This window comes from Acipenser ruthenus, chromosome 36 (genome assembly GCF_902713425.1).
Source record: "Acipenser ruthenus chromosome 36, fAciRut3.2 maternal haplotype, whole genome shotgun sequence".
Taxonomy (NCBI): Eukaryota; Metazoa; Chordata; class Actinopteri; order Acipenseriformes; family Acipenseridae; genus Acipenser; species Acipenser ruthenus.
Window position 1 is genome coordinate 898,380 of NC_081224.1, and position 20,593 is coordinate 918,972.

General features: G+C 44.7%; 1 protein-coding gene across 1 annotated transcript; it reads right to left on the reverse strand.

Moving 5' to 3' along the window:
- Positions 1-222: 222 nt before the first annotated feature.
- LOC117402059 (glucosidase 2 subunit beta) lies at positions 223-19,887 on the reverse strand. The gene is made up of 17 exons (XM_059007885.1): positions 19,738-19,887; positions 18,411-18,524; positions 17,567-17,683; positions 16,893-16,988; positions 15,671-15,728; positions 13,363-13,610; positions 12,968-13,052; positions 12,389-12,467; positions 12,032-12,118; positions 11,493-11,636; positions 10,798-10,885; positions 6,017-6,086; positions 5,678-5,767; positions 3,927-4,001; positions 3,534-3,633; positions 2,921-3,070; positions 223-2,576 (listed from the first exon to the last, which is right to left on the reverse strand). Exons 1-16 carry the CDS (start codon positions 19,775-19,777, stop codon positions 2,930-2,932), a joined length of 1,632 nt encoding a protein of 543 aa, XP_058863868.1. The 5' UTR covers positions 19,778-19,887; the 3' UTR covers positions 223-2,576; positions 2,921-2,929.
- Between the last annotated feature and the right edge of the window lie 706 nt (positions 19,888-20,593).

Consider the following 20,593-nt stretch of genomic DNA (forward strand, 5'->3'; position numbering starts at 1 on the left):
CAGTGAAAAACATCAGTTTATGAGTGAAGGAAACTGTAAAGGAAACGGATCATTGTAAATGCAGTAAGGGGAGTAATAAACTGACTCCGTTGAGATTTAGCAGTTGTTTCAAACAATTTAACAACAAATGCTGGATTGTAAATAAATAAAACTATAAAGAGAATCTAGAAATAGGAAAATAGTGTTTTTATGCTGAGTTGTTTTTTGGATGATGATAATAATGATAATAATAATAATAATGATAATAATAATAATAATAATAATAATGAAGAAAACAAACTTAAATGAGATGGATGCAGTAATTGTATCAATTAAATATGCGATTAAAACCAAGATGAACAGATTGTTTCTAATCAAGAATAAATCGTGATTCATTCTTTTAAATCGCTTGACAGCCCCAATATTTTATTTATTATTATTATTATTAGTTTATTTAGCAGACGCCTTTATCCAAGGCGACTTACAGAGACTAGGGTGTGTGAACTATGCATCAGCTGCAGAGTCACTTACAACTACGTCTCACCCGAAAGACGGAGCACAAGGAGGTGAAGTGACTTGCTCAGGGTCACACAGTGAGTCAGTGGCTGAGGTGGGATTTGAACCGGGGACCTCCTGGTTACAAGCCCTTTTCTTTAACCACTGGACCACACAGCCTCCTACACACACACACACACAATATGTAAAATCCCCAGTACTACATGCAATTACAGGATTTTGACTCAATACACAGTTGAAATGTAGTTAGTATTGGTGGACAGGCCTGGTTCAAGCTACCCAGTTCGGCTGACACTATTAGATTAACTGCAATTAAAAAAAGAAGCTGTCTTGTTTAAGCTTATACAGAACAGCTGACTGTGTGTGTGGGAGTGGAGCATCCAGGTGGAACGCGACCCCGTTAGGACACAGTCCCCACAGGCATCTGGCTCTTTGTAGCGGCGCCACACTGCAGGCAGCGGAGTTTGTAGCGGCCTCTATTGGGGAAAGACGGGATTTCAAGAGAGCACGGAAAGCTGTTTTCTCAGAAAGCAAAACAGAACGACCTCCCCTTTAAGCTTGACTGGTGCTAGGGTACAACACACTGTAAATGTGTGTGCATTTTTATTTTCTAGAATATATTGGTTTATCCATTGCTGTAAAACACTCAATTAGAAAAAATTAAAAGAAACTCCCACACATTGAAAAAAAATATACTTTCAGTCGTTCGTTGTTGAATTTATTAAGTTGCTATTATCATTTTGTTTTCAATGAATATACTGTTACTGTATTGAAGTTTGGTACATTTTTTTTTAAAACAGCCATGCAAATACGTGATATATACAGATAATCTTTGACTTGTGTGCAATGTCCAGTTGCAGACGGAGACTACAGCCCCAGAGTGATATTAGATGCGAGATTGAGTTTTACAGATGCAGGTGGTAATGAGACTGCTGCTGGGGGGGACAGGTCAATGGTTACACTCTGGTGTACCGGTTGTACCCGGAGGTATGATTTTGAGAGCTCTACGGAGGAAACGGCTTTAAAAACAGAAACTGTTCAAAAACACACACTAACGAGGCACAGTTTCCAAGTCACACTACAAGCCGACCCGGGTTACAGTAGCTTTAATTGTGACGTCAAATTACAGACGTTTAGTCGCCAGACAGACAGAAAATAAAAAAGAACACAGACAAAATACTTCCTCTACAAACTTACATCAGAAGTATCCCAGGTAGGTTAAAACAAACCAAAAGAAAAAAAAAACTAATTCCAGATGAATTGATTTGACAGACCATAGCGTGTTTTTTTGTTTTGGAGACAGCTTTAGATGCGATTTTAAATTGCTTTTTTTAATTTTTTTTTTTTTTTGCCTTCCCCTTACTATGTTATGGTGTTTGCCATCATTCGGAGCGGTTCTGTGTTCTGTTGATTCCATACGGAGTTATCCTAATTTCTAAACCTGACATGGAGCTCGCCTGGAGACCCCTAAACGCCGGGACTAACAGCATTCTTCACTCCACTCAAAACACATGACAGCGTAAACTTCCAACAGCCAGCCCCACCAGCTCTCTGCAAAACACACGTACGAACGGAGGGGATCGGCGCGAAGGGGGACCCCGAAAAGGAACGGCAAAACAGAAATGCAACCTGAAGCGACTGAGCTTCACCTGGGAGCACGTTTTAAACACAAAAGCGAGTCTTTCTGCTGCGTGAACCACCAAAGGTTGAGGAACCATTTCAACAGGTACGACTGCTTTCAAAACACAGCTTTACAATAAGAGACCGTTCTCAAAACGATCTAAGAAAAAAAACCAAACACTAAAGTCTGTTATTCAGCTCCCCCCCCCCCCAAAGAGACTGAAATGGTCACAATCTGAATTTTGTGGTTCATCGTTTATTTTATTTATTTATTTATTTATAGGTCAAATAAAACTCCTAACAAAAGAAGGGCTGCCGTTGGTCCTGATCTGTTTCACAACGTGCGAGTGAAACTACTCATTGCTTTTGCTGCTGTCTGGGGCAATGCAATATATTGAAAAAAAGGGGGGGGAATCTCCTTCAGTTCTTCTTCAGTGTTTGTTTGGTCCCTGTATGCGATCCTGTTCAAAAATAAAGAAAAGAAAATAAATAACATGCACATCACCCAACCTAGCTTTAGAGTGACTGCAGACCAAGACAATTCAATAAATCTTACCTGTTCTGCAGCTTGGATAGCAAAACTTATTACAAACACGCATTCATTTTAATGCACGCTGTCTAGTACTACTACATGATTTTACAATCTTATAAATCAGATTACCCTGCTTATAAATATGCCTCTCTGGGATTTACAATGCTTGCCTATTCTTTAGCATGCTTCAATGCTTTGTTACACTATGCTGTTATTGTGGGACACTGCAGTTCCCAAGTCGTTCTCCGCCCCCGGCAGAGCTCTGGTTCTTACCCCGGGATGCTACAGCTCATCGTGGGACCCTGGGTCCTGGTCTTTGGGCTCCTGGCAGACTGCAGGCGTGGTGAACTCTACCTGGTACTCACAGCGGCTGGGCTCCGAGGTGGAGACAACAGCAGTCTCTGTTCCGCAAGACAGCTTCACCTAGGAACACAGCACAGGAGAACTCTCACAGGAGCTTCCACAGGACAATCACCTATCACCCCATGCTACCCATCGTGTACCGCAAAAGAAATATTATCCAGGGGTGGAAATGAGACTCCCACTGCACGGCAGTCTCCATCCATTCCTGGTTTTACTAGGAGTTTAGGTAGGAGACACCTATGAGGAGGCTGTGTGGTCCAGAGGTTAAAGAAAAGGGCTTGTAACCAGGAGGGTCAAATCCCACCTCAGCCACTGACTCACTGTGTGACCCTGAGCAAGTCACTTCACCTCCTTGTGCTCCGTCTTTCGGGTGAGACGTAGTTGTAAGTGACTCTGCAGCTGATGCATAGTTCACACACCCTAGTCTCTGTAAGTCGCCTTGGATAAAGGCGTCAGATAAATAAATAAATATTAATTACACACTGTGGCTAAGCAGCAAACACCCCGAGTGGGATCAACTCACCGTGGTGGATCGGTTGGGCCCTTGCCAGCACCCTGTCCCTTGCTCGTATTTCATGACGGAGTATTTGTCATCTTCCGGACCAGCCCAGGAGCCCCAGGTCCTAGAGGAACGACAGGAGAACAGAACAGGCTCACGCTTTGGATCACAAGCTACTTTCCACGACCTTGCCAACAAATGATTTCTCAGCGACGAACAGAACCATCAACGATGTACGGAAGCGATGGATGTTAGGTTAGCTTGATAACATCTCCCGGAAATTTGAAAAAGGCAGCTGTACTACAGAAAAAAGATTAAAAGAAGAAATTCTAACAGCAATTTGTTAGTCAAAAAAAATACTTGTTTGTGTGAATGGTAACACATTTATGATGATTATCATCATCATCAGCGTCTCACCCAAGATTAGTTTCTGATCCACCGAACTTCTGTTTCTGTGTCACCCGACTGAAAGGACAGAGTCTGTAGACGTACCTGAGGAGACAAGACAGAGAGCGGTTCAACCAGCCAGCTCACTCACTGACTGAGACAGCAGAGCAGGGCTAGAATATCACAGGAAGGTGCCCGGGGTGCTCGGAAATGAACTATCTACAAGATATATGCTGGTTACACTGAGAAAACAAAAGCTGGAAAAAACAGACACACTGTATTCAAAAAAATAAATGAATAACACAATTTATGAATTAGCAAGTTTTATCTGATTATTTTATTCTTGTAACTGTGTTTCAGTCCCTTTAGAGAAACGTAGCGTTTGTATAGTGTGTGTTTTATACGTTACTAAAATCATACCTAAACAGAATTGAATTCTCATTTTGTGTATGTTAAATAATAATCATAATAATTATATTATATGAACAGTCCAACACACAAATGCACAATAGATTTGAAGTGTTGGCACAGTGGATAAGATTCACCGATATCCACTTTGAGTCTCAAACAGGATCGACACGCCAAATCTATCAAGATGACTTCGATTAACACATCAAACTCTGTTTTACAATACTACATAAATAAACCCTAAAAATGACAAACTGACATCAAAAAGACTCAACATCTGTGGCTGCTAAATCACTAGCCTGAGCCCCCCTGCCCCTCCTCTCCACGTTTCACTAGCCTGCCCCCCCGCCCCCTCCTCTCCACGTTTCACTAGCCTGCCCCCCCGCCCCCTCCTCTCCACGTTTCACTAGCCTGCCCCCCTGCCCCCTCCTCTCCACGTTTCACTAGCCTGCCCCCTGCCCCCTCCTCTCCACGTTTCACTAGCCTGCCCACTCCTCTCCACGTTTCACTAGCCTGCCCCCCGCCCCCTCCTCTCCACGTTTCACTAGCCTGCCCCCCCGCCCCCCCGCCCCCTCCTCTCCACATTTCACTAGCCTGCCCCCCCACCACTCCTCTCCACGTTTCACTAGCCTGCCCCCCCCCCCTGCCCACTCCTCTCCACGTTTCAGTGTGAAATGCTCGGCTGGTATCAGGCCCACCAGAGACACGCAGCCTAGCAACCAGCATCCTGCAGCCTGCAGGGACTCCGTCTGCTCAATGGAGACAGACAAAGACAGCAACACCTATTACAGCTGCTCCTTCACACAGCCCCTGCCTGAATAACAACGGAGGCTGCGAATACACAGCTTCGGCCAGAAGTTACGCAGCACCCTGTCATTAACTCATTTAGCTTAGTGAAGTCGAGTGAAACCTGCTGAATAATGTTACGTTAACATATTGAATTACACACCGCTTCGTAGTTTCCTCCCCCCAATCTACTTCACGAACTGACAAATGGAAAAATATCACATTTCTTATCTAACATGAAATACTGTACTGCTATTCTGGTTTCCGGTAGACGTTTGCGATATTATTTTGTAAATAAAAGATCTAAATTATGTTCATGTCATGTTTTTAATGAATGTCTCAATCCTAAAATTCTCGGTGATTCAGGCCAGACCTGTTTTTTTTTTTTAAAACTGTTTAAAACTATCGGCCACATTTTCAATTAAATTAAAACCCGAATGAACAGTGGTATTTAATTTATGTTCTGCTGTGGACATTTTTACACATAAAGAGACGTGATACATTGAAAACGACTGATGTTTTGACAAAGTGTTTTAAAAAATAGATTGCACAAGGTACGCTGAATTTCAGGAAAGCAGGACACTTACTCTCCAGTGGTCAGCTCGTAACACTGGCTGTAGAGGTAGGAAAACTCCGCGCTGGGTCCAAAATCAAATGAAATCTCTTTCTCCAGACTCCTGAAGAGAGGAAAATACCAGAGACATGTTGCAATAACAATTCATCGTTTTAGACGACCACACTACGAAAATACTGAAAGTCCATCTTTATCTTCACGAATACTCGTCACAGTATACTAAAATGAAATCGGACATTTGTTTTTTTTCTGTATAGCTTGGACACACCATATAATTCCCACAGTTTAATATATTGTTTTGCACTTGGCTCTAAGCTCTGTCAGAAAGGCAAGGCCATCAGGGCTGGTTTACCTTATCTGCTCTTCCAGGTCCCTCAGACCTTTTTCAGCTTCATCGAAAGTGTCACGAGATTTCTGAGCAGCTGGGAGAGAGAGAGAGAGGGAGAGAGGAAGAGAGGGAGAGAGAGAGAGGGAGAGAGAGAGAGAGGAGAGGGAGAGAGAGACAGAGAGAGAGAGAGAGAATGACTGTGGGACATTGCAACTTTAAATGCCACCTCTGCTAGACACAGTGTTGCCGTGGTTACTAGGCAGCGTTCTAACTCGGCTGCCTTTCCTATTAAAAGCTGTGCAGTTCCCGTAGAGACGGGACCTTTCCCAGCAGGCAATGCCCTCTCTGTCTGTGCGAATGGTTTATTCTCGTGCACGGCTGGATGTTGCTCGACTATTTCCAAGAAGAAAAAATAAGTGTTGTAAGCTGCAGTTCATAATTCAGATGCCATTCACAGTGCAGAAAGAGAACATGCCAAAACGGATTACTGATCGCCGTGGCATTTCTCCATTAAGCAAGGAGACAAGGTGCGATCGCAGTTTTTGATTACAGTAAGCAACTCCAGTGATTCTAGTAAAAGTCATTGCCGTTGGCAGGAAAAGCCAATCAGTTTTTTTTTTTTTTTTTTAAATTATTTTCTCCCCAATTTGAAATGCCCAATTATTTTTAGGCTCAGCTCACCGCTACCACCCCTGCGCTGACTCGGGAGGGGCGAAGATGAACACACTGTCCTCCGAAGCGTGTGCCGTCAGCCGCCCGCTTCTTTACACTCTGCAGACTCACCGTGCAGCCGCCTCAGAGCTACAGCGTCGGAGGACAACGCAGCTCTGGGGCAGCTTACAGGCAAGCCCGCAGGCGCCCGGCCAGACTACAGGGGTCGCTGGTGCGCGGTGAGCCGAGGACACCCTGGCCGTCCTAACCCTCCCTTCCCCCGGGCGACGCTCGGCCAATTGAGCGCCGCCCCCTGGGAGCTCCCGTCCACGGTCGGCTGTGGAATAGCCTGGACTCGAACCGGTCGACGTCCAGGCTATAGAGCGCATCCTGCACTCTAGCGAGTGCTTTTACTGGATGCGCCACTCGGGAGCCCAACAGATTCATTTCTAACGCTGGTGATTTCATGCTTGGGTAGACTGTAAATCAAATGGCTACTATTGCAAGAGCATAGTTTACATAGCGAGTACGGCATGTAAAGTATACTGCTATTCCAAGGAGTACAACAGACAAACGAATCTAGATTCTTCTAAATCGGTAGTAAGTGTTTATGACGGGAGTTCCTTATTATTAAACAGATGTCGCGCGACGGGCAGATTTCAAACGATTTTGATTTATGAGGAGGAGGAGGAAATGATGCATTAATTCAATAAACTGCCACAGCGGTATATAAAACGAATTTAATATGAACGTGACAAGCGAGAGAGATTCATCAAAATATTTACACCTCCTCATAACTAATAAAGTACTCTTCTGTACATATTAATGCATTAAACTCCATCAGGTTTTTTGGTGACATTTATAAAATCTGCCAAGCCTAACGCTCTAGTGATTAATATAGCACAAAACCCCTCAAAGCAAATACACTAACACAGTGTACATTAGTCCTTATATGATTCAGCACTAGACGTTAGTATTAACCCTTTAATGTAGATAAGAAACGGAGTGGTTATTCAAAACTTAAAATACATTCCAGAGCGACTTGATTATCACGAACCGTTTGGATGAACCAGATCAAACCTGCCAGTGATTTTTAAGACTGGTTTCGTGCACCTCCTTGCAAAAATAATGAAGTTAGCATCATTTTGTTCGTGTGTCCCTTCTACCTTAAAAAGTACTAGAAGTTGCGTTTACGTTGTCATGGTATTTGCAGTGGTCGTAGTTTAGTTTACTTGTGTTTTTTTTTGCTTTTTCGTTAGAGACCAAATAATTTTCCTGTGTTTTTGTCCCTCTGAGCAGCAATGTTTCACCCCTCTTCTGTGTTGGAGAATTAAGTGCTCCTAACAAGATCGCCTGCTGTGTTCATTATCACAAGGCTTTTCTCTTCTCTCCTCAGTACCGTACTGGTAATTACAGGAGACAGAGAGGGGTCTGCTTTGAAAAATGCATTACAGCCAATAGGGGCAATCTCATTCTCCATTATAATAATGCACCTTGCTTTCATTCGTCTCTTATTAGGAAAGTCGTCTTAATGTGCCACCCAGAACTGCGTTTTGGGTTGGTCTGTGATCTAGTTACAATCGTTGAACCCGAACTTGAAGGTCCACAGCCATGCAGAGCTGCCAGGCTTCAGATCTCTGGTCAGCTTTCTGAAGCTCCGAGCAGATCCCAATCCTAGAAAATAAAAGTTCTGACCCTGGTCAGCTTTCTGAGAGATCCGAGCGGTCAGAAAAGTCAAAATCGAAAAACTAGGCGCCAGTTGGGAAGGTGGTCTGGATTTTAAGCAGGTCTCAAAGAAGTGAGGCTGATAAAACTCCTGTAGCTTGCCCGCAGCTTCACCCTCTCAGGAGGAGAGAAACTCAAAAGGTCTGCGCTTTCTTTTTGCGAAGCTCCGTTTTCTTTATCAGCTGCTTCCACAAAGGTCACCTTTTGTTGGGCTGTGCGAGACGGTGCGGCAATTTAACTAAAAACTTCTAGATAAGGGCCGACCTGCCAATCAAAGCACGATAAAAATCAGCTGTTCAGAAGGGATTATACGAGCACTGTCAATCAAGAGGCTGGGCTGCTTTGCAGTCATCAGAAATAAGCAGTGGGATTACTATATGATGATATAACCCCTGCATCCTTTGCTGTCGTCTCCTGTGCAGATGCAACAATGAATTGATTATTGATCGGCATGACTTTCCGATTGCAACTCTTAACAGATTGACGCTAATTTCTTTAGACACAGCCACCGTTGTTTTGCACTGAAAATGACACCCCTGACTTCATTAGAAGACCATTAGAAAAAATAAAACGCCACGATGGAACCCATCAAAACGCTTGACCAGAAAACCAAACAAAAAAGAAAGAAAAAACAAACCCATCTCTCCCAATCAAAACCACATCCCTAGGATTAAAAAATAAAACACTATGTCCCAGCCCAGGTTTATTACCACCACATCTCTCCAGTTGAAAGAAAAATGACATCTGGACACACTGACAGGCTTCTACAAATTTCCCCAGAAATTCTGCAAGCAATTCCTTTGCCAGACTTGTCATTTATCCTCAAGGGGTTATCCGATTGAAAGATCACGATGTATTCTGTGTTCTGGACTGGGAGTAATGGACAGGTACAAAGCTGTGCTCTAGTTGTCGAACCCTGATCACTGGACTGACTGCTCTGCGAGAAGGCTTTTGAAGCACAAAAAGCTTCTTGAAAAGCTCTCTCCAGTCTCTAACCATCCCTGACAACAGCAGGGAGAATGACAGCTTCCCTTCCCTTCTGCAGTGAACTACCCTGAGCAAGCTTTGATGTTCAGCCCTGAGACAGAAAAGAAAATAGGCTCTCATCTCTCTCTATCCCTCACCCCCCCCCCCCTTCCACTCTCCCCTTTTATTTACCTTCAAAAAACATCAAAAGGGACCCACTCTGCAGTTTTCACAGACGCATCTACAAGATGTGTGAACTCTGGGAGAAATGAGGTCAGCCAACAGCGGCTTTTAACCCTTCGAGAGCTGAAGAAGAAACGCTGGAGGATAAATGTTCAAGCGAGGCTGTGTAAGCAAACAGAAATTCAAGCTCCTCGTCAGTTAACGGCTTCAAGAAGATTTTTTTTGCAAGTCACGATGTGTCGGATATCCTTGTCCTGCAGAAAGATGTACAGTTGCTTTGGATAGCCTTGGTTTACTACGACGCTGGCAGGCTCCACATCCGTGGAGGAGGGGGGGGGGGGGGGGGGGGGGGTCAGTTCCTGTTTTTCCATTTCCAGTCCCTTTTTAAAATCAATTCCAATTCCCATTCCCTTTCAATCTATTCCAACACATCACTGATCGAAACTGCAGTCCGCGTTACACTGTTAAAATGAGCTGCTTCTCGCATGGCAGCAAAACACTTTTGAACGAAGTCGCTGTTTGTTGGTCAATTAAAAAATCAACTTCAGAACGAAAGCAGTTGAACGATCGCATCAGTTATTAATGTCTCTAAAATATTATTATTTATTTCTTAGCAGACGCCCTTATCCAAGGCGGCTTACAATTGTTACAAGATATCACATTATTTTTACATACAATTACATTATTTATTTACACATTATTTTTACATACAATTACCCATTTATACAGTTGGGTTTTTACTGGAGCAATCTAGGTAAAGTACCTTGCTCAAGGGTACAGCAGCAGTGTCCCCCACATGGGATTGAACCCACGACCCTCCGGTCAAGAGTCCAGAGCCCTAACCACTACTCCACACATTCCTTCGAAGGACCTGGGAAAATGCACTGCAATTGAAAACACAGGACTTGACCGCAGCCCTGTCCGAGTGCAACTCTAATTGAGCCCCCTGTGGTCATTTTTATTCTTATTCCAAAAATTGCACCTTGCTCAGGCTTGCCAAGAAACTGCAGCAAAGTTAAAACATGCTGGAGACTTGAGCCTACCACAGCACGGTAACAGTACCTCAAAGAACACACAAATAGATTTTAAAATTACAAATTACACCAATTCAGAGGGTATGAAGTATTTTTAAGGGAGCAATGATATAGCAGAAGCAGCTGGCTTGTGGGCTCCAGTCAGTGGGCTTTCCTGTTCATATGCGATGTGATCGCCCTCTGGTGGATTCTCTGAAACATTACAGTTTCTGTCCATGCATGGCTGAAACAAGGATGCTAACATACCATCAATAAGTGCCTGCGTCTCTGCGTCGTACGGAGGCATCTCCTCTTCTTTCTCTGGCTTCTCCGTCTGACTCGCAACAGGTGGACTCTATACCAGGGGTAGAGGTTAAGGGAGGATATGTAAAAAGTTGGATGAATGAATCCTGTTTTAAACCCCATTACACACAGCTGTAACCATTACTATAGTCACACAATTGTTTTGAGATTCAGCTTTTATCGGGGAGCTCCTCTAAATCCCTTGTTTAGAGAGATACAGGGTATGAATGCTTGTGACAGGGTAGCCGTCTGCCGCGCGGGTGCGTGCATTCACTGCTGAGTGACAGGCAGGAGATCGAGACGGAGGCTGATACGCCCCCTGCAGGCGAACAGGATTTATTTACATAGCAACACACTGAACAGCTCAAGTGACACTACCAGCAAGGGCAGCGCACAGAGCACACACAACACACTGTACAAAAACTTTGGTCTCTGAACTAATCTTCTCTGTTCAATAGCACACTTTGTTGAAGAGCTTGATCAGATCGACTAAGTTCAAGTGGAAACTTACTCGGACACGCTTCTCGTAGAGAGCTGGTTATTTTTAACACCACAGTTAATCCTTGTTATTAAATCTTTGATAAGGGACAAGGCCGTACTGCAGATCATTTACTTCCGAGCGAGGCGGGCGTTCAGACAGACACACGAGAGCGCGGTACCTTGTCATCTTCCTCTGCATCAATGTCTTCATCTTCCACGTCTTCCTCTTCATCATCCTCCTCCTCCTCCCCTTCCTCTTCAGGCAGGCGTTCGCGGGGGGGGTCCTGGGGGGTCTCGGGCTGGGGAGGGGTCTCTGGTTCAGTCTAGAGAGAGAGAGAGAGAGAGAGGGGAGGCAGTGTTCAGTCTAGATGGCGAATGCTACGTTCCCATCTGCCGCTGGAGTTGAAAGCGGTTTGAAATCAGATTTGCTCGTTCCCATCAGCGGCACAGATCTGAGATCAAACTGATTTCAGTTGGGACTCTCTCTGTCTATCTGTCAGCCCCAGCTAGACTTGCGGGCTGGCAGAACTCCATCTCTCCACACTGAGGGAGGAAGCTACCTAGCTAGCATCTCCCATTCGAAGGATGCAAGCGAGAGGCGGTGTTTTATATCTCAAAATGCAGGCAAATAAAACAGAACACGCTGGCGGTGGACTGGACCGCCAGGCTGCTTGTTTTGTTTTTTTTAAAGCGGGTCTCCTCTCTCTCTCTCTCTCACCTCAGATTGGTATTTGTCTTTGATGCTGGCCCAGACGATGTCCTGGAAAGCAGTCTGGTCTACCTGAGGAGCTTCTCCCAGCATGGTCTGTGAGAGATCAGAGCAAGAGGAGGAGATAATCAACTACAATCCTGCATGCTTTAAAATACACAGCTCTGTGCTCCACTTGACAGCATGCTTCCTAATACAAGGACACTCGGACTGATCAAGCCTGCATTTCACATGGCAGTGTTTGACTGCAGTAAGAAATGACTGTAGAAACCAACACGTTGGTTTGAAGTGACAAGAGATCTCACGTCGGCGATCACGGGTTTATTAGTTCGAAGGGTTTGGGGGTTTATTGATCACAGCTGGTACCTGCGCCTCTGGTTCTGTGAGGGTCCCATCGGAGTCGGGGTCCAGCTCGAGATGGGTCTGCAGCTCCTCCACCGAAACCCTGCCAGGGAGAGACGGTTTTTCCCCCAAGCATTATACACGCTGCTGCGCTACCACTGCAAACCACCACAACACCTCCGACTTAAAAAACGGACAGCTGCTTTTCATTCCTGCGAACCTCCAAAGAGTTGGTTTAAATAATTAAGGCAGGTTACCATTGATCTAAGGAAAGCGATTCTCCAAATTCAGCCCGCTAAAAAAAATATGTTCCAATGCCCTTCCTTTTCCCTACATTACAGAAGCACGTGTCTTCAGAGCTGTGGATATTCCACTCATGAGGATAACGGTGAACGATCCACTCGACCTCTGTGGGAGGGGCTCAGAGTTACTCTCAACTCATGAAATAACTACAGCACTCGATGTAAATCAATCAACACAGTCTGTGAGTGTTTTGCTTTCTTTTTAGGGTGAAATCTACAGTTCAAATGAATAAACAGATTTCCTCAAGGAGAATCTTGCTACAGAGCAGCAAGAACGAGACGCGACGGGGGAGGAACTCACAATCCGTCCACGTTGTCATCCAGTTCCAGGAACGCCAAGGCCATTCTGGCTTTGTCCTTTTCCAGCTGGAGAGCTGCTTTTTGTTCTGAAAGAAAGAAAATGAATTCTAGTAATGCATACAGTGAAGAATTTATCATTTATACTCATTGTATGCCTACCTGCATGAAAACCTCTAGGAGTGAGAATTTCAATTTTTGCTCAGTAATTACTGATATAGTAACATGTGTGAAAAGGTTAGACCACTTTGCGCTTTAATCAGGCATCTTAAACAACTTCTAAAAAGTCTCCTGCGTTTCACCATGTGTGGCTCCGTGTTCCTTTTCTCTCATTGTTTTAAATGCATGTGTGGCCTATTAAGGGGGGAGCTGAACGAAGGAGGACCCAACAGGACTCACCCTCCCAGACTTTGTGATGCTGGTCCTTGGCCTCTTTCTCTGGGGCCTCTGCCGCCTCTTTGACTGTCCTCAGCGCCTCCAGCTCGTCCTCCTTGCCGTCCTTGCTCTCCTGCAGCTCCGCCAGCTTCCTCCTCTTCTCCTCCTGTCCCTTCTTGGCCTCGTCGATGAGCTGCTGTTTCACCAGGAAGCCCTGCTGAGCGACCGCGGCCTGCTGCTGCAGGATCTCCTTCTCCTTCCTCCCCAGCTCCCTGCAAGCAGCAGAACCAAGTCAGATACACTGCGCACCCGTCACCTTGTGAACCCAGACACCATGCACACTGCACACCTTGTGAACCCAGACACCATGCACACTGCTCACCTGTAACCTCGTGAACCCAGACACCATGCACACTGTGCACCAGTCAACTTGTGAACCCAGACACCATGCACACTGCACACCTGTAACCTCGTGAACCCAGACACCATGCACACTGCACACCCGTCACCTTGTGAACCCAGACACCATGCACACTGCTCACCTGTCACCTCGTGAACCCAGACACCATGCACACTGCTCACCTGTCACCTCGTGAACCCAGACACCATGCACACTGCTCACCTGTAACCTCGTGAACCCAGACACCATGCACACTGCACACCCGTAACCTTGTGAACCCAGACACCATGCACACTGCTCACCTGTCACCTTGTGAACCCAGACACCATGCACACTGCTCACCTGTAACCTCGTGAACCCAGACACCATGCACACTGCACACCTGTAACCTTGTGAACCCAGACACCATGCACACTGCTCACCTGTCACCTTGTGAACCCAGACACCATGCACACTGCACACCTGTAACCTTGTGAACCCAGACACCATGCACACTGCTCACCTGTCACCTCGTGAACCCAGACACCATGCACACTGCACACCTGTAACCTTGTGAACCCAGACACCATGCACACTGCACACCTGTAACCTTGTGAACCCAGACACCATGCACACTGCACACCCGTCACCTTGTGAACCCAGACACCATGCACACTGCACACCTGTAACCTTGTGAACCCAGACACCATGCACACTGCACACCTTGTGAACCCAGACACCATGCACACTGCACACCTGGCACCTTGTGAACCCAGACACCATGCACACTGCTCACCTGTAACCTCGTGAACCCAGACACCATGCACACTGCTCACCTGTAACCTCGTGAACCCAGACACCATGCACACCGCGCATCTGTAACCTTGTGAACCCAGACACCGTGCACACTGCGCACCTGTAACCTCGTGAACCCAGACACCATGCACACTGCACACCTGTAACCTTGTGAACCCAGACACCATGCACACTGCTCACCTGTCACCTTGTGAACCCAGACACCATGCACACTGCTCACCTGTAACCTCGTGAACCCAGACACCATGCACACTGCACACCTGTAACCTTGTGAACCCAGACACCATGCACACTGCTCACCTGTCACCTTGTGAACCCAGACACCATGCACACTGCTCACCTGTAACCTTGTGAACCCAGACACCATGCACACTGCTCACCTGTCACCTTGTGAACCCAGACACCATGCACACTGCACACCTGTAACCTTGTGAACCCAGACACCATGCACACTGCTCACCTGTCACCTTGTGAACCCAGACACCATGCACACTGCACACCTGTAACCTTGTGAACCCAGACACCATGCACACTGCACACCTGTAACCTTGTGAACCCAGACACCATGCACACTGCACACCCGTCACCTTGTGAACCCATACACCATGCACACTGCACACCTGTAACCTTGTGAACCCAGACACCATGCACACTGCACACCTTGTGAACCCAGACACCATGCACACTGCACACCTGGCACCTTGTGAACCCAGACACCATGCACACTGCTCACCTGTAACCTCGTGAACCCAGACACCATGCACACCGCGCATCTGTAACCTTGTGAACCCAGACACCATGCACACATTATTATTATTAAATTATTATTATTATTTATTAAATTTGTGCCAAATTATTTTACCCCACCCCAGAAATCCCCCACGACAGCTCAAGAGAAGCGAAGGTCAGTGGGCGTCCTCCGATCTCAAAGCCAATCGCTTCTTTACGGCCAGCAGCTCGAGAGCGGATTGTGAAGAGCTGCCGACCAGCCCTGCTGCAGGCGTCCACTTTGTGCTTGACCTGTAGGGCCCTAGAGTACGATATTCTCGAGAACGTGAGCCGAAATAAAAAAGTATACCCAAGTTTCACACTGTGTGAATTACATCAAAGACTGACCGTTTTGCAGCGTTCACTTACTTGCAAGTGTTCTCACACACAGAACCACTGTTGTACTCATCTGTGGCATCACAGCAATCTAAAGAAATAAAGAACATCAAGTTAGTGCAGGGATCAATACAGGGATCAATACAAACAGACAGTGCTTCTTATGTGTTGCTGTGGGGCTCACAAAGACAGCGCTCTTAAAATGATAGGAGGCAGCCCTGACAGATGTAAAGATACAAGTTATGTTGCAATAAAAGAATGTAATTTCTTTTGTAAATCTTAAACAGCTTTATTGCCAAACAGACGTTTGCAATCGTTCTTTTTGCTAGCTTGCTTGCGTGCAGCAGTGTGCAAATTTACCAGAACACCCCATTGCTTCTGCTGTTTCGATTTGTCCTGCCTATGAAATCAAAAACTACTGGAACTGAAAATCCTGGAAAATTATCAAAATAGGAAAATGAGTGATTGTCTCATTTAATTGATTACTTTAATAGGCCACACGTGCAAGAAATTTAAAACAGCAAGTTTTCATGCAGGTAGCTATACAAAGGATATAAATGACATGAGGGGTGCTAATAAATCTGGACGAGACTAATGGCTCCCGAGTGGCGCATCCAGTAAAGGCGCTCTGCATGGAAAGTAGGATGCGCCCAATAGCTTGGAGATCGCAGGTTCGAATCCAGGCTATGTCACAGCTGACCGTGACCGGGGGTTCCTTGGAGGTGGCGCACAATTGGCCGAGTGCCGCCCGGGTAGGGAGGGCTTAGGTCGGCAGGGGAATCCACGGTTCGCTGCGCACCAGCGACCCCTGTGGTCGACAGGGCGCCTGCGGTTCTGCAGTGGAGCTGCCAGATCTGTGTTGTCCTCCGGAACTATAGGTCTGGTGGCATTGCTGTGGATCCGCAGTGCGAAAAATGACAGATTGGCAGGGGGTTGCAGGGGTGAACTGGGGTACAAATAACTGGGCATTCCAAATTGGGGAGAAAACCAGGGTAAAAAAAAAAAAAAAGTGCTACCCGCAGACTGTCGTACGAAAGAAAAAACAATTGTGGGTAGTGGGCATCCTGTTCTGTGCAAATCAGTGTTTTTATTTCCTGAACGCTCTGTACTCGAACAAAAAACAGCGGTGTGCAAATAACTGTCCCAAGCACTTGATCACTAAGCCTGCCTCAGTGGAAGCGCGCATCGCGTCAGGTACTGCAAACCAGCCCATTCCACTAGTGAATGCTGCGACGTCAATGCTGGCGTCTCTTACCGCAGATGCCGTCGTTGACGCGGGAGGAGGGGATGTACTGTGGTCTGTGCCCCGCGTTGGTGCAGTGGAAGTTGCCTCGGGGGCAGGCAGAGGTTCCTGGAAGCGGAAAGACAGGGGTTAAGATCGGGGTCAAAGGGCATGCTGAAAACATTAAGAGAAGACGATCACAACAGATAAAGTTTTTACCATCCATTTCCACACCTGATTAGCACCAGCCTGCCTTGTTCAATTTGGAATATGCAGACATAGTAGTTTTGTGCTAAGATTCTTTGCATATATAATTCTGATTTCTCAAATACAATACCACAGATTAAGTCCTGCGTCTCAACATGCGTTGCAATTGTTTCAACTAGGCTTAAAAAACCTCAAGTACAGCTATGACTGTATCTGAAAGCAATCATTAACCGAGTGCAGTGCCAGAGATCAGGTTTTAAAATGATGAATCTGTGCTGAAACATACGTTTCTTTAAAATGAAAACTAAAAAACGTGTTGCCATCACCGCGGCGAGACTCCTTTTAACAGAATACTGCCGACTGCGATTTTGATCAGCGATGTGTTGGCACTGATTCAAAGGGAATGGGGAATTGGAAGTGATTTTAAAAAGGAATTCGAAATTGTTTTTTTGGTTTTTTTTAATCCTGCACGTGGCTCCGTGTGGCTTCCGGTCACTCACCTGGCTCGTCCGAGCTGTCTTTGCAGTCACAGTAATCATCATTGACCCGGTCAAAGGGAATGGTCCGAGATCCGTCGAGGCAGGTAAAAGGCTTCGATTGCTCATAGAAGTGCCGATCTATCAGGGAGCAAACCAGACTGTCAGAGGGGGGTTAGGGGACTCAGCTGAACTTACTAAACCCTTCCCCTTCCGACTGGACATGTTTAATAACTTTGAAATGAAGCAGCAACACCAACACTCTCACGGGAAGCCCTACATTAAAGAATTATTGACTTTTAATGCAGGGGTGGCCAAAGTCGTCCCTTCCACTCCTGGTCTTTGTTCCAACCCTGTTCTAAATTATTTACAGAACCAACTAAACCTCCATCCAGACCCTGAATCTCATTTTACCTGTAAAACCTGGAGTGGATTCCTGGCCCTGCAGGAACGGGATTGGAAGCCCCTGCTTTGACTGTGTGCTAGACTGCATGTGTACAGCATTTGTGTGGATATGTAAAAGACTTTGAAGGAACAAATAACCTGACGCTGTGATTATTACTGGCTATTTTGGCCAGTGGTTTATGTTACTATTTAGTGTAATTGTAACGAATTGTAATTACTGCAGCGTAATTGTAATTGAACAGAATAGCATTGGCAATGATATTGCAAGTTCAGCAAACCGTTCCGCTATAATTGTAATTGATTAAACCCAGGTTTGTTACTTGCACTCTGGGGCTAATCAAGCTAACGTTAAAACCTGGAATGGGTGAAACAGCTATGCAATAGGAGTCCCGTTCCATTTAAACATTAACACGCATGCTGTACACTCAGCGGGTCTCTGTCTCCTCAGCGGCTTGATACTCACTGGACAGCGAGACCCCCCTGGGTCTCTGGATCTCCACGGCAACAGCCAATGAACAGCTCAGGAACAGCGAGAGCGTAAGGTAAACACCGGCCATCTTCCAAGTCTTATCAGCACCTGCAACACACACAGCGACACACACCCACGATAACAACCAACTACTGTAAGTGCTGCCTCACAACCGGTCCGAAATGCATTTTGGAGAATAGGTAAGAACCCCCCCCCCCCCCCCCAAAAAAAAAACCCTTTTAGATTATACCTAATCCTCCCCACCCTGAATAATGCATGATCAATATGCTACAGAACCAGGAGATTGCCATTAACTAACAATGCCCAGTTAAAAGTTGTTACTGTGAATAGATATGACGTTAGTCAATGCATTACACATAAACACAGGAGTTAATTATAATTATATATATATATATATTATAATGTATTTATTTTAATGCATTTAAGTCAATGGGGAAATAACCTTAAGCTATCAAACAGAGAAATGTATTATATATCAAATACATTTATTTATTTATTTATTATTATTTTTTCGTGTCCTGTCTTTAGATATGCCTCATTAATAAAGGTATTTTGCCTGTAAGTTTGTAAGAGTGCCTTGGTTTTTGGTGATTTGCCTAATGGGTTCATTTAAATCTATCCGAAAACAATGGACTTACAGGTATTTTTTTAATATTCCTAAACTTTTGAAAAAAAAACAACTTTTGACTGCAAAGCGCACCTTTTTCATAATATTAAGATTTGATATATTATTTATTAACAGTTTACACCAAAGAGCGGTGTAGGCTCTTTTTTTGATATACAATGAATAGATATTACGACTACATAAAAAAAAAATACAACGTCGTATATTTTGGAGCAATAAATTGAATTACAACACATCGGTACTGATTATTCACATTGACATCCGGTTAGGTTCTGCTCTGCTTGTCGGATATCGCAGTCTAGTCTCGTAGAAATTCAAGTTTATATTATATCGCTTTTGTTTGGAAAGCGACACGCGAAACAAGCGCGTTTTCTGCAGAATCTAAAATACCGACTAACCAACTTGCATACCGATATGACTGAGCGATTCGTTCATTTTTTTAAACGCTATTCACAGCGTGTGTGTTTATCGACATTAAAGTGATCTTCGTACAAAGACGTGCAGTGTTGCAAAACCAACACTTTCCTCTTCAAAACACAAAATATAATCCGATAAAGAATGTGCATGTAGAAATATATTCTGGCGAAAATCAGGTCTGCTTAAGTAATTCATCTTGTACAGCAAAATATATGCATTACAGCAAATTATATGTTTAAAAAACAGAATCCTACTCACCTTTCTCAGCTGACGACTGCACTCCAGGATATAACGTCATACATTCAGGCTGGGCTGGAAGAAGCTTATTGGTGGAAACACAAGGTGGACGCAATGGAGGTTTGGTGTGGCATCATGGGAGTTGTAGTTCGCATTATTGCGTTATCAGCCAAGTGAGTTTTATTGTTATTTTTTTTTTAAAATAAACGTGTTCCCCAGGATTTGAATTACGATAAGGGTCGGTTTTGTTTTTCTAGTTTCTTTTTAATGTTATTTTATAGATCAGAGGGAGCACCCCGTTCTCTTTGGGGGTGAGGGAGGGAACAGTTCAGCCTCCATTTCGTATACTGGGGCTTATCATTTCTGTTAATAATTATGTGTATGCATATTAAATCTGAACTCAATTAAATTCTGACTTCCACTGATACATAACTTACCAGAAAAACAGGTTGTAAAGACTTCAGTTGTCACAGCCCAATTATAAAGGCAGCATCTACATTGAAATAAGCATTTATTCCTCAAGAAAACCGACTTTTCTATTGTTCTGTTAATACAAGCAAGCTGTTGTAATCGAGTCAAGACGGGTTCAACAAAAATTCAGAATCCAACTATACATTGACTGATATAATAATAATAATAATAATAATAATAATAATAATTATTATTATTATTATTATTATTATTATTATTATTATTACTACTCAGTTTTGCATTTTAAACAAATACGTCACCTGTTAAACTGTGCAAAATATTGTATTTGTTACAGAGTCACACACACAACACACGTCATGTCACCTGACTCTCGGTGTTTGTGGGGCTCAGTTTGGAATTTGGCAAACCAGGACACCCGCATGAAACTGAAGACGCGGGACACATC

Excerpts from the sequence above, each read along its gene's own strand:
- LOC117402059 (XM_059007885.1), bottom strand. The coding sequence starts at position 19,777 with ATGACGTTATATCCTGGAGTGCAGTCGTCAGCTGAGAAAG. Across the intron at positions 16,989-17,566 it reads AGACAGCTCGGACGAGCCAG|GAACCTCTGCCTGCCCCCGA; the intron begins GTGAGTGACCGG and ends TTCCGCTTCCAG. Across the intron at positions 13,611-15,670 it reads GTGTGTGAGAACACTTGCAA|GGAGCTGGGGAGGAAGGAGA; the intron begins GTAAGTGAACGC and ends TGCTGCTTGCAG.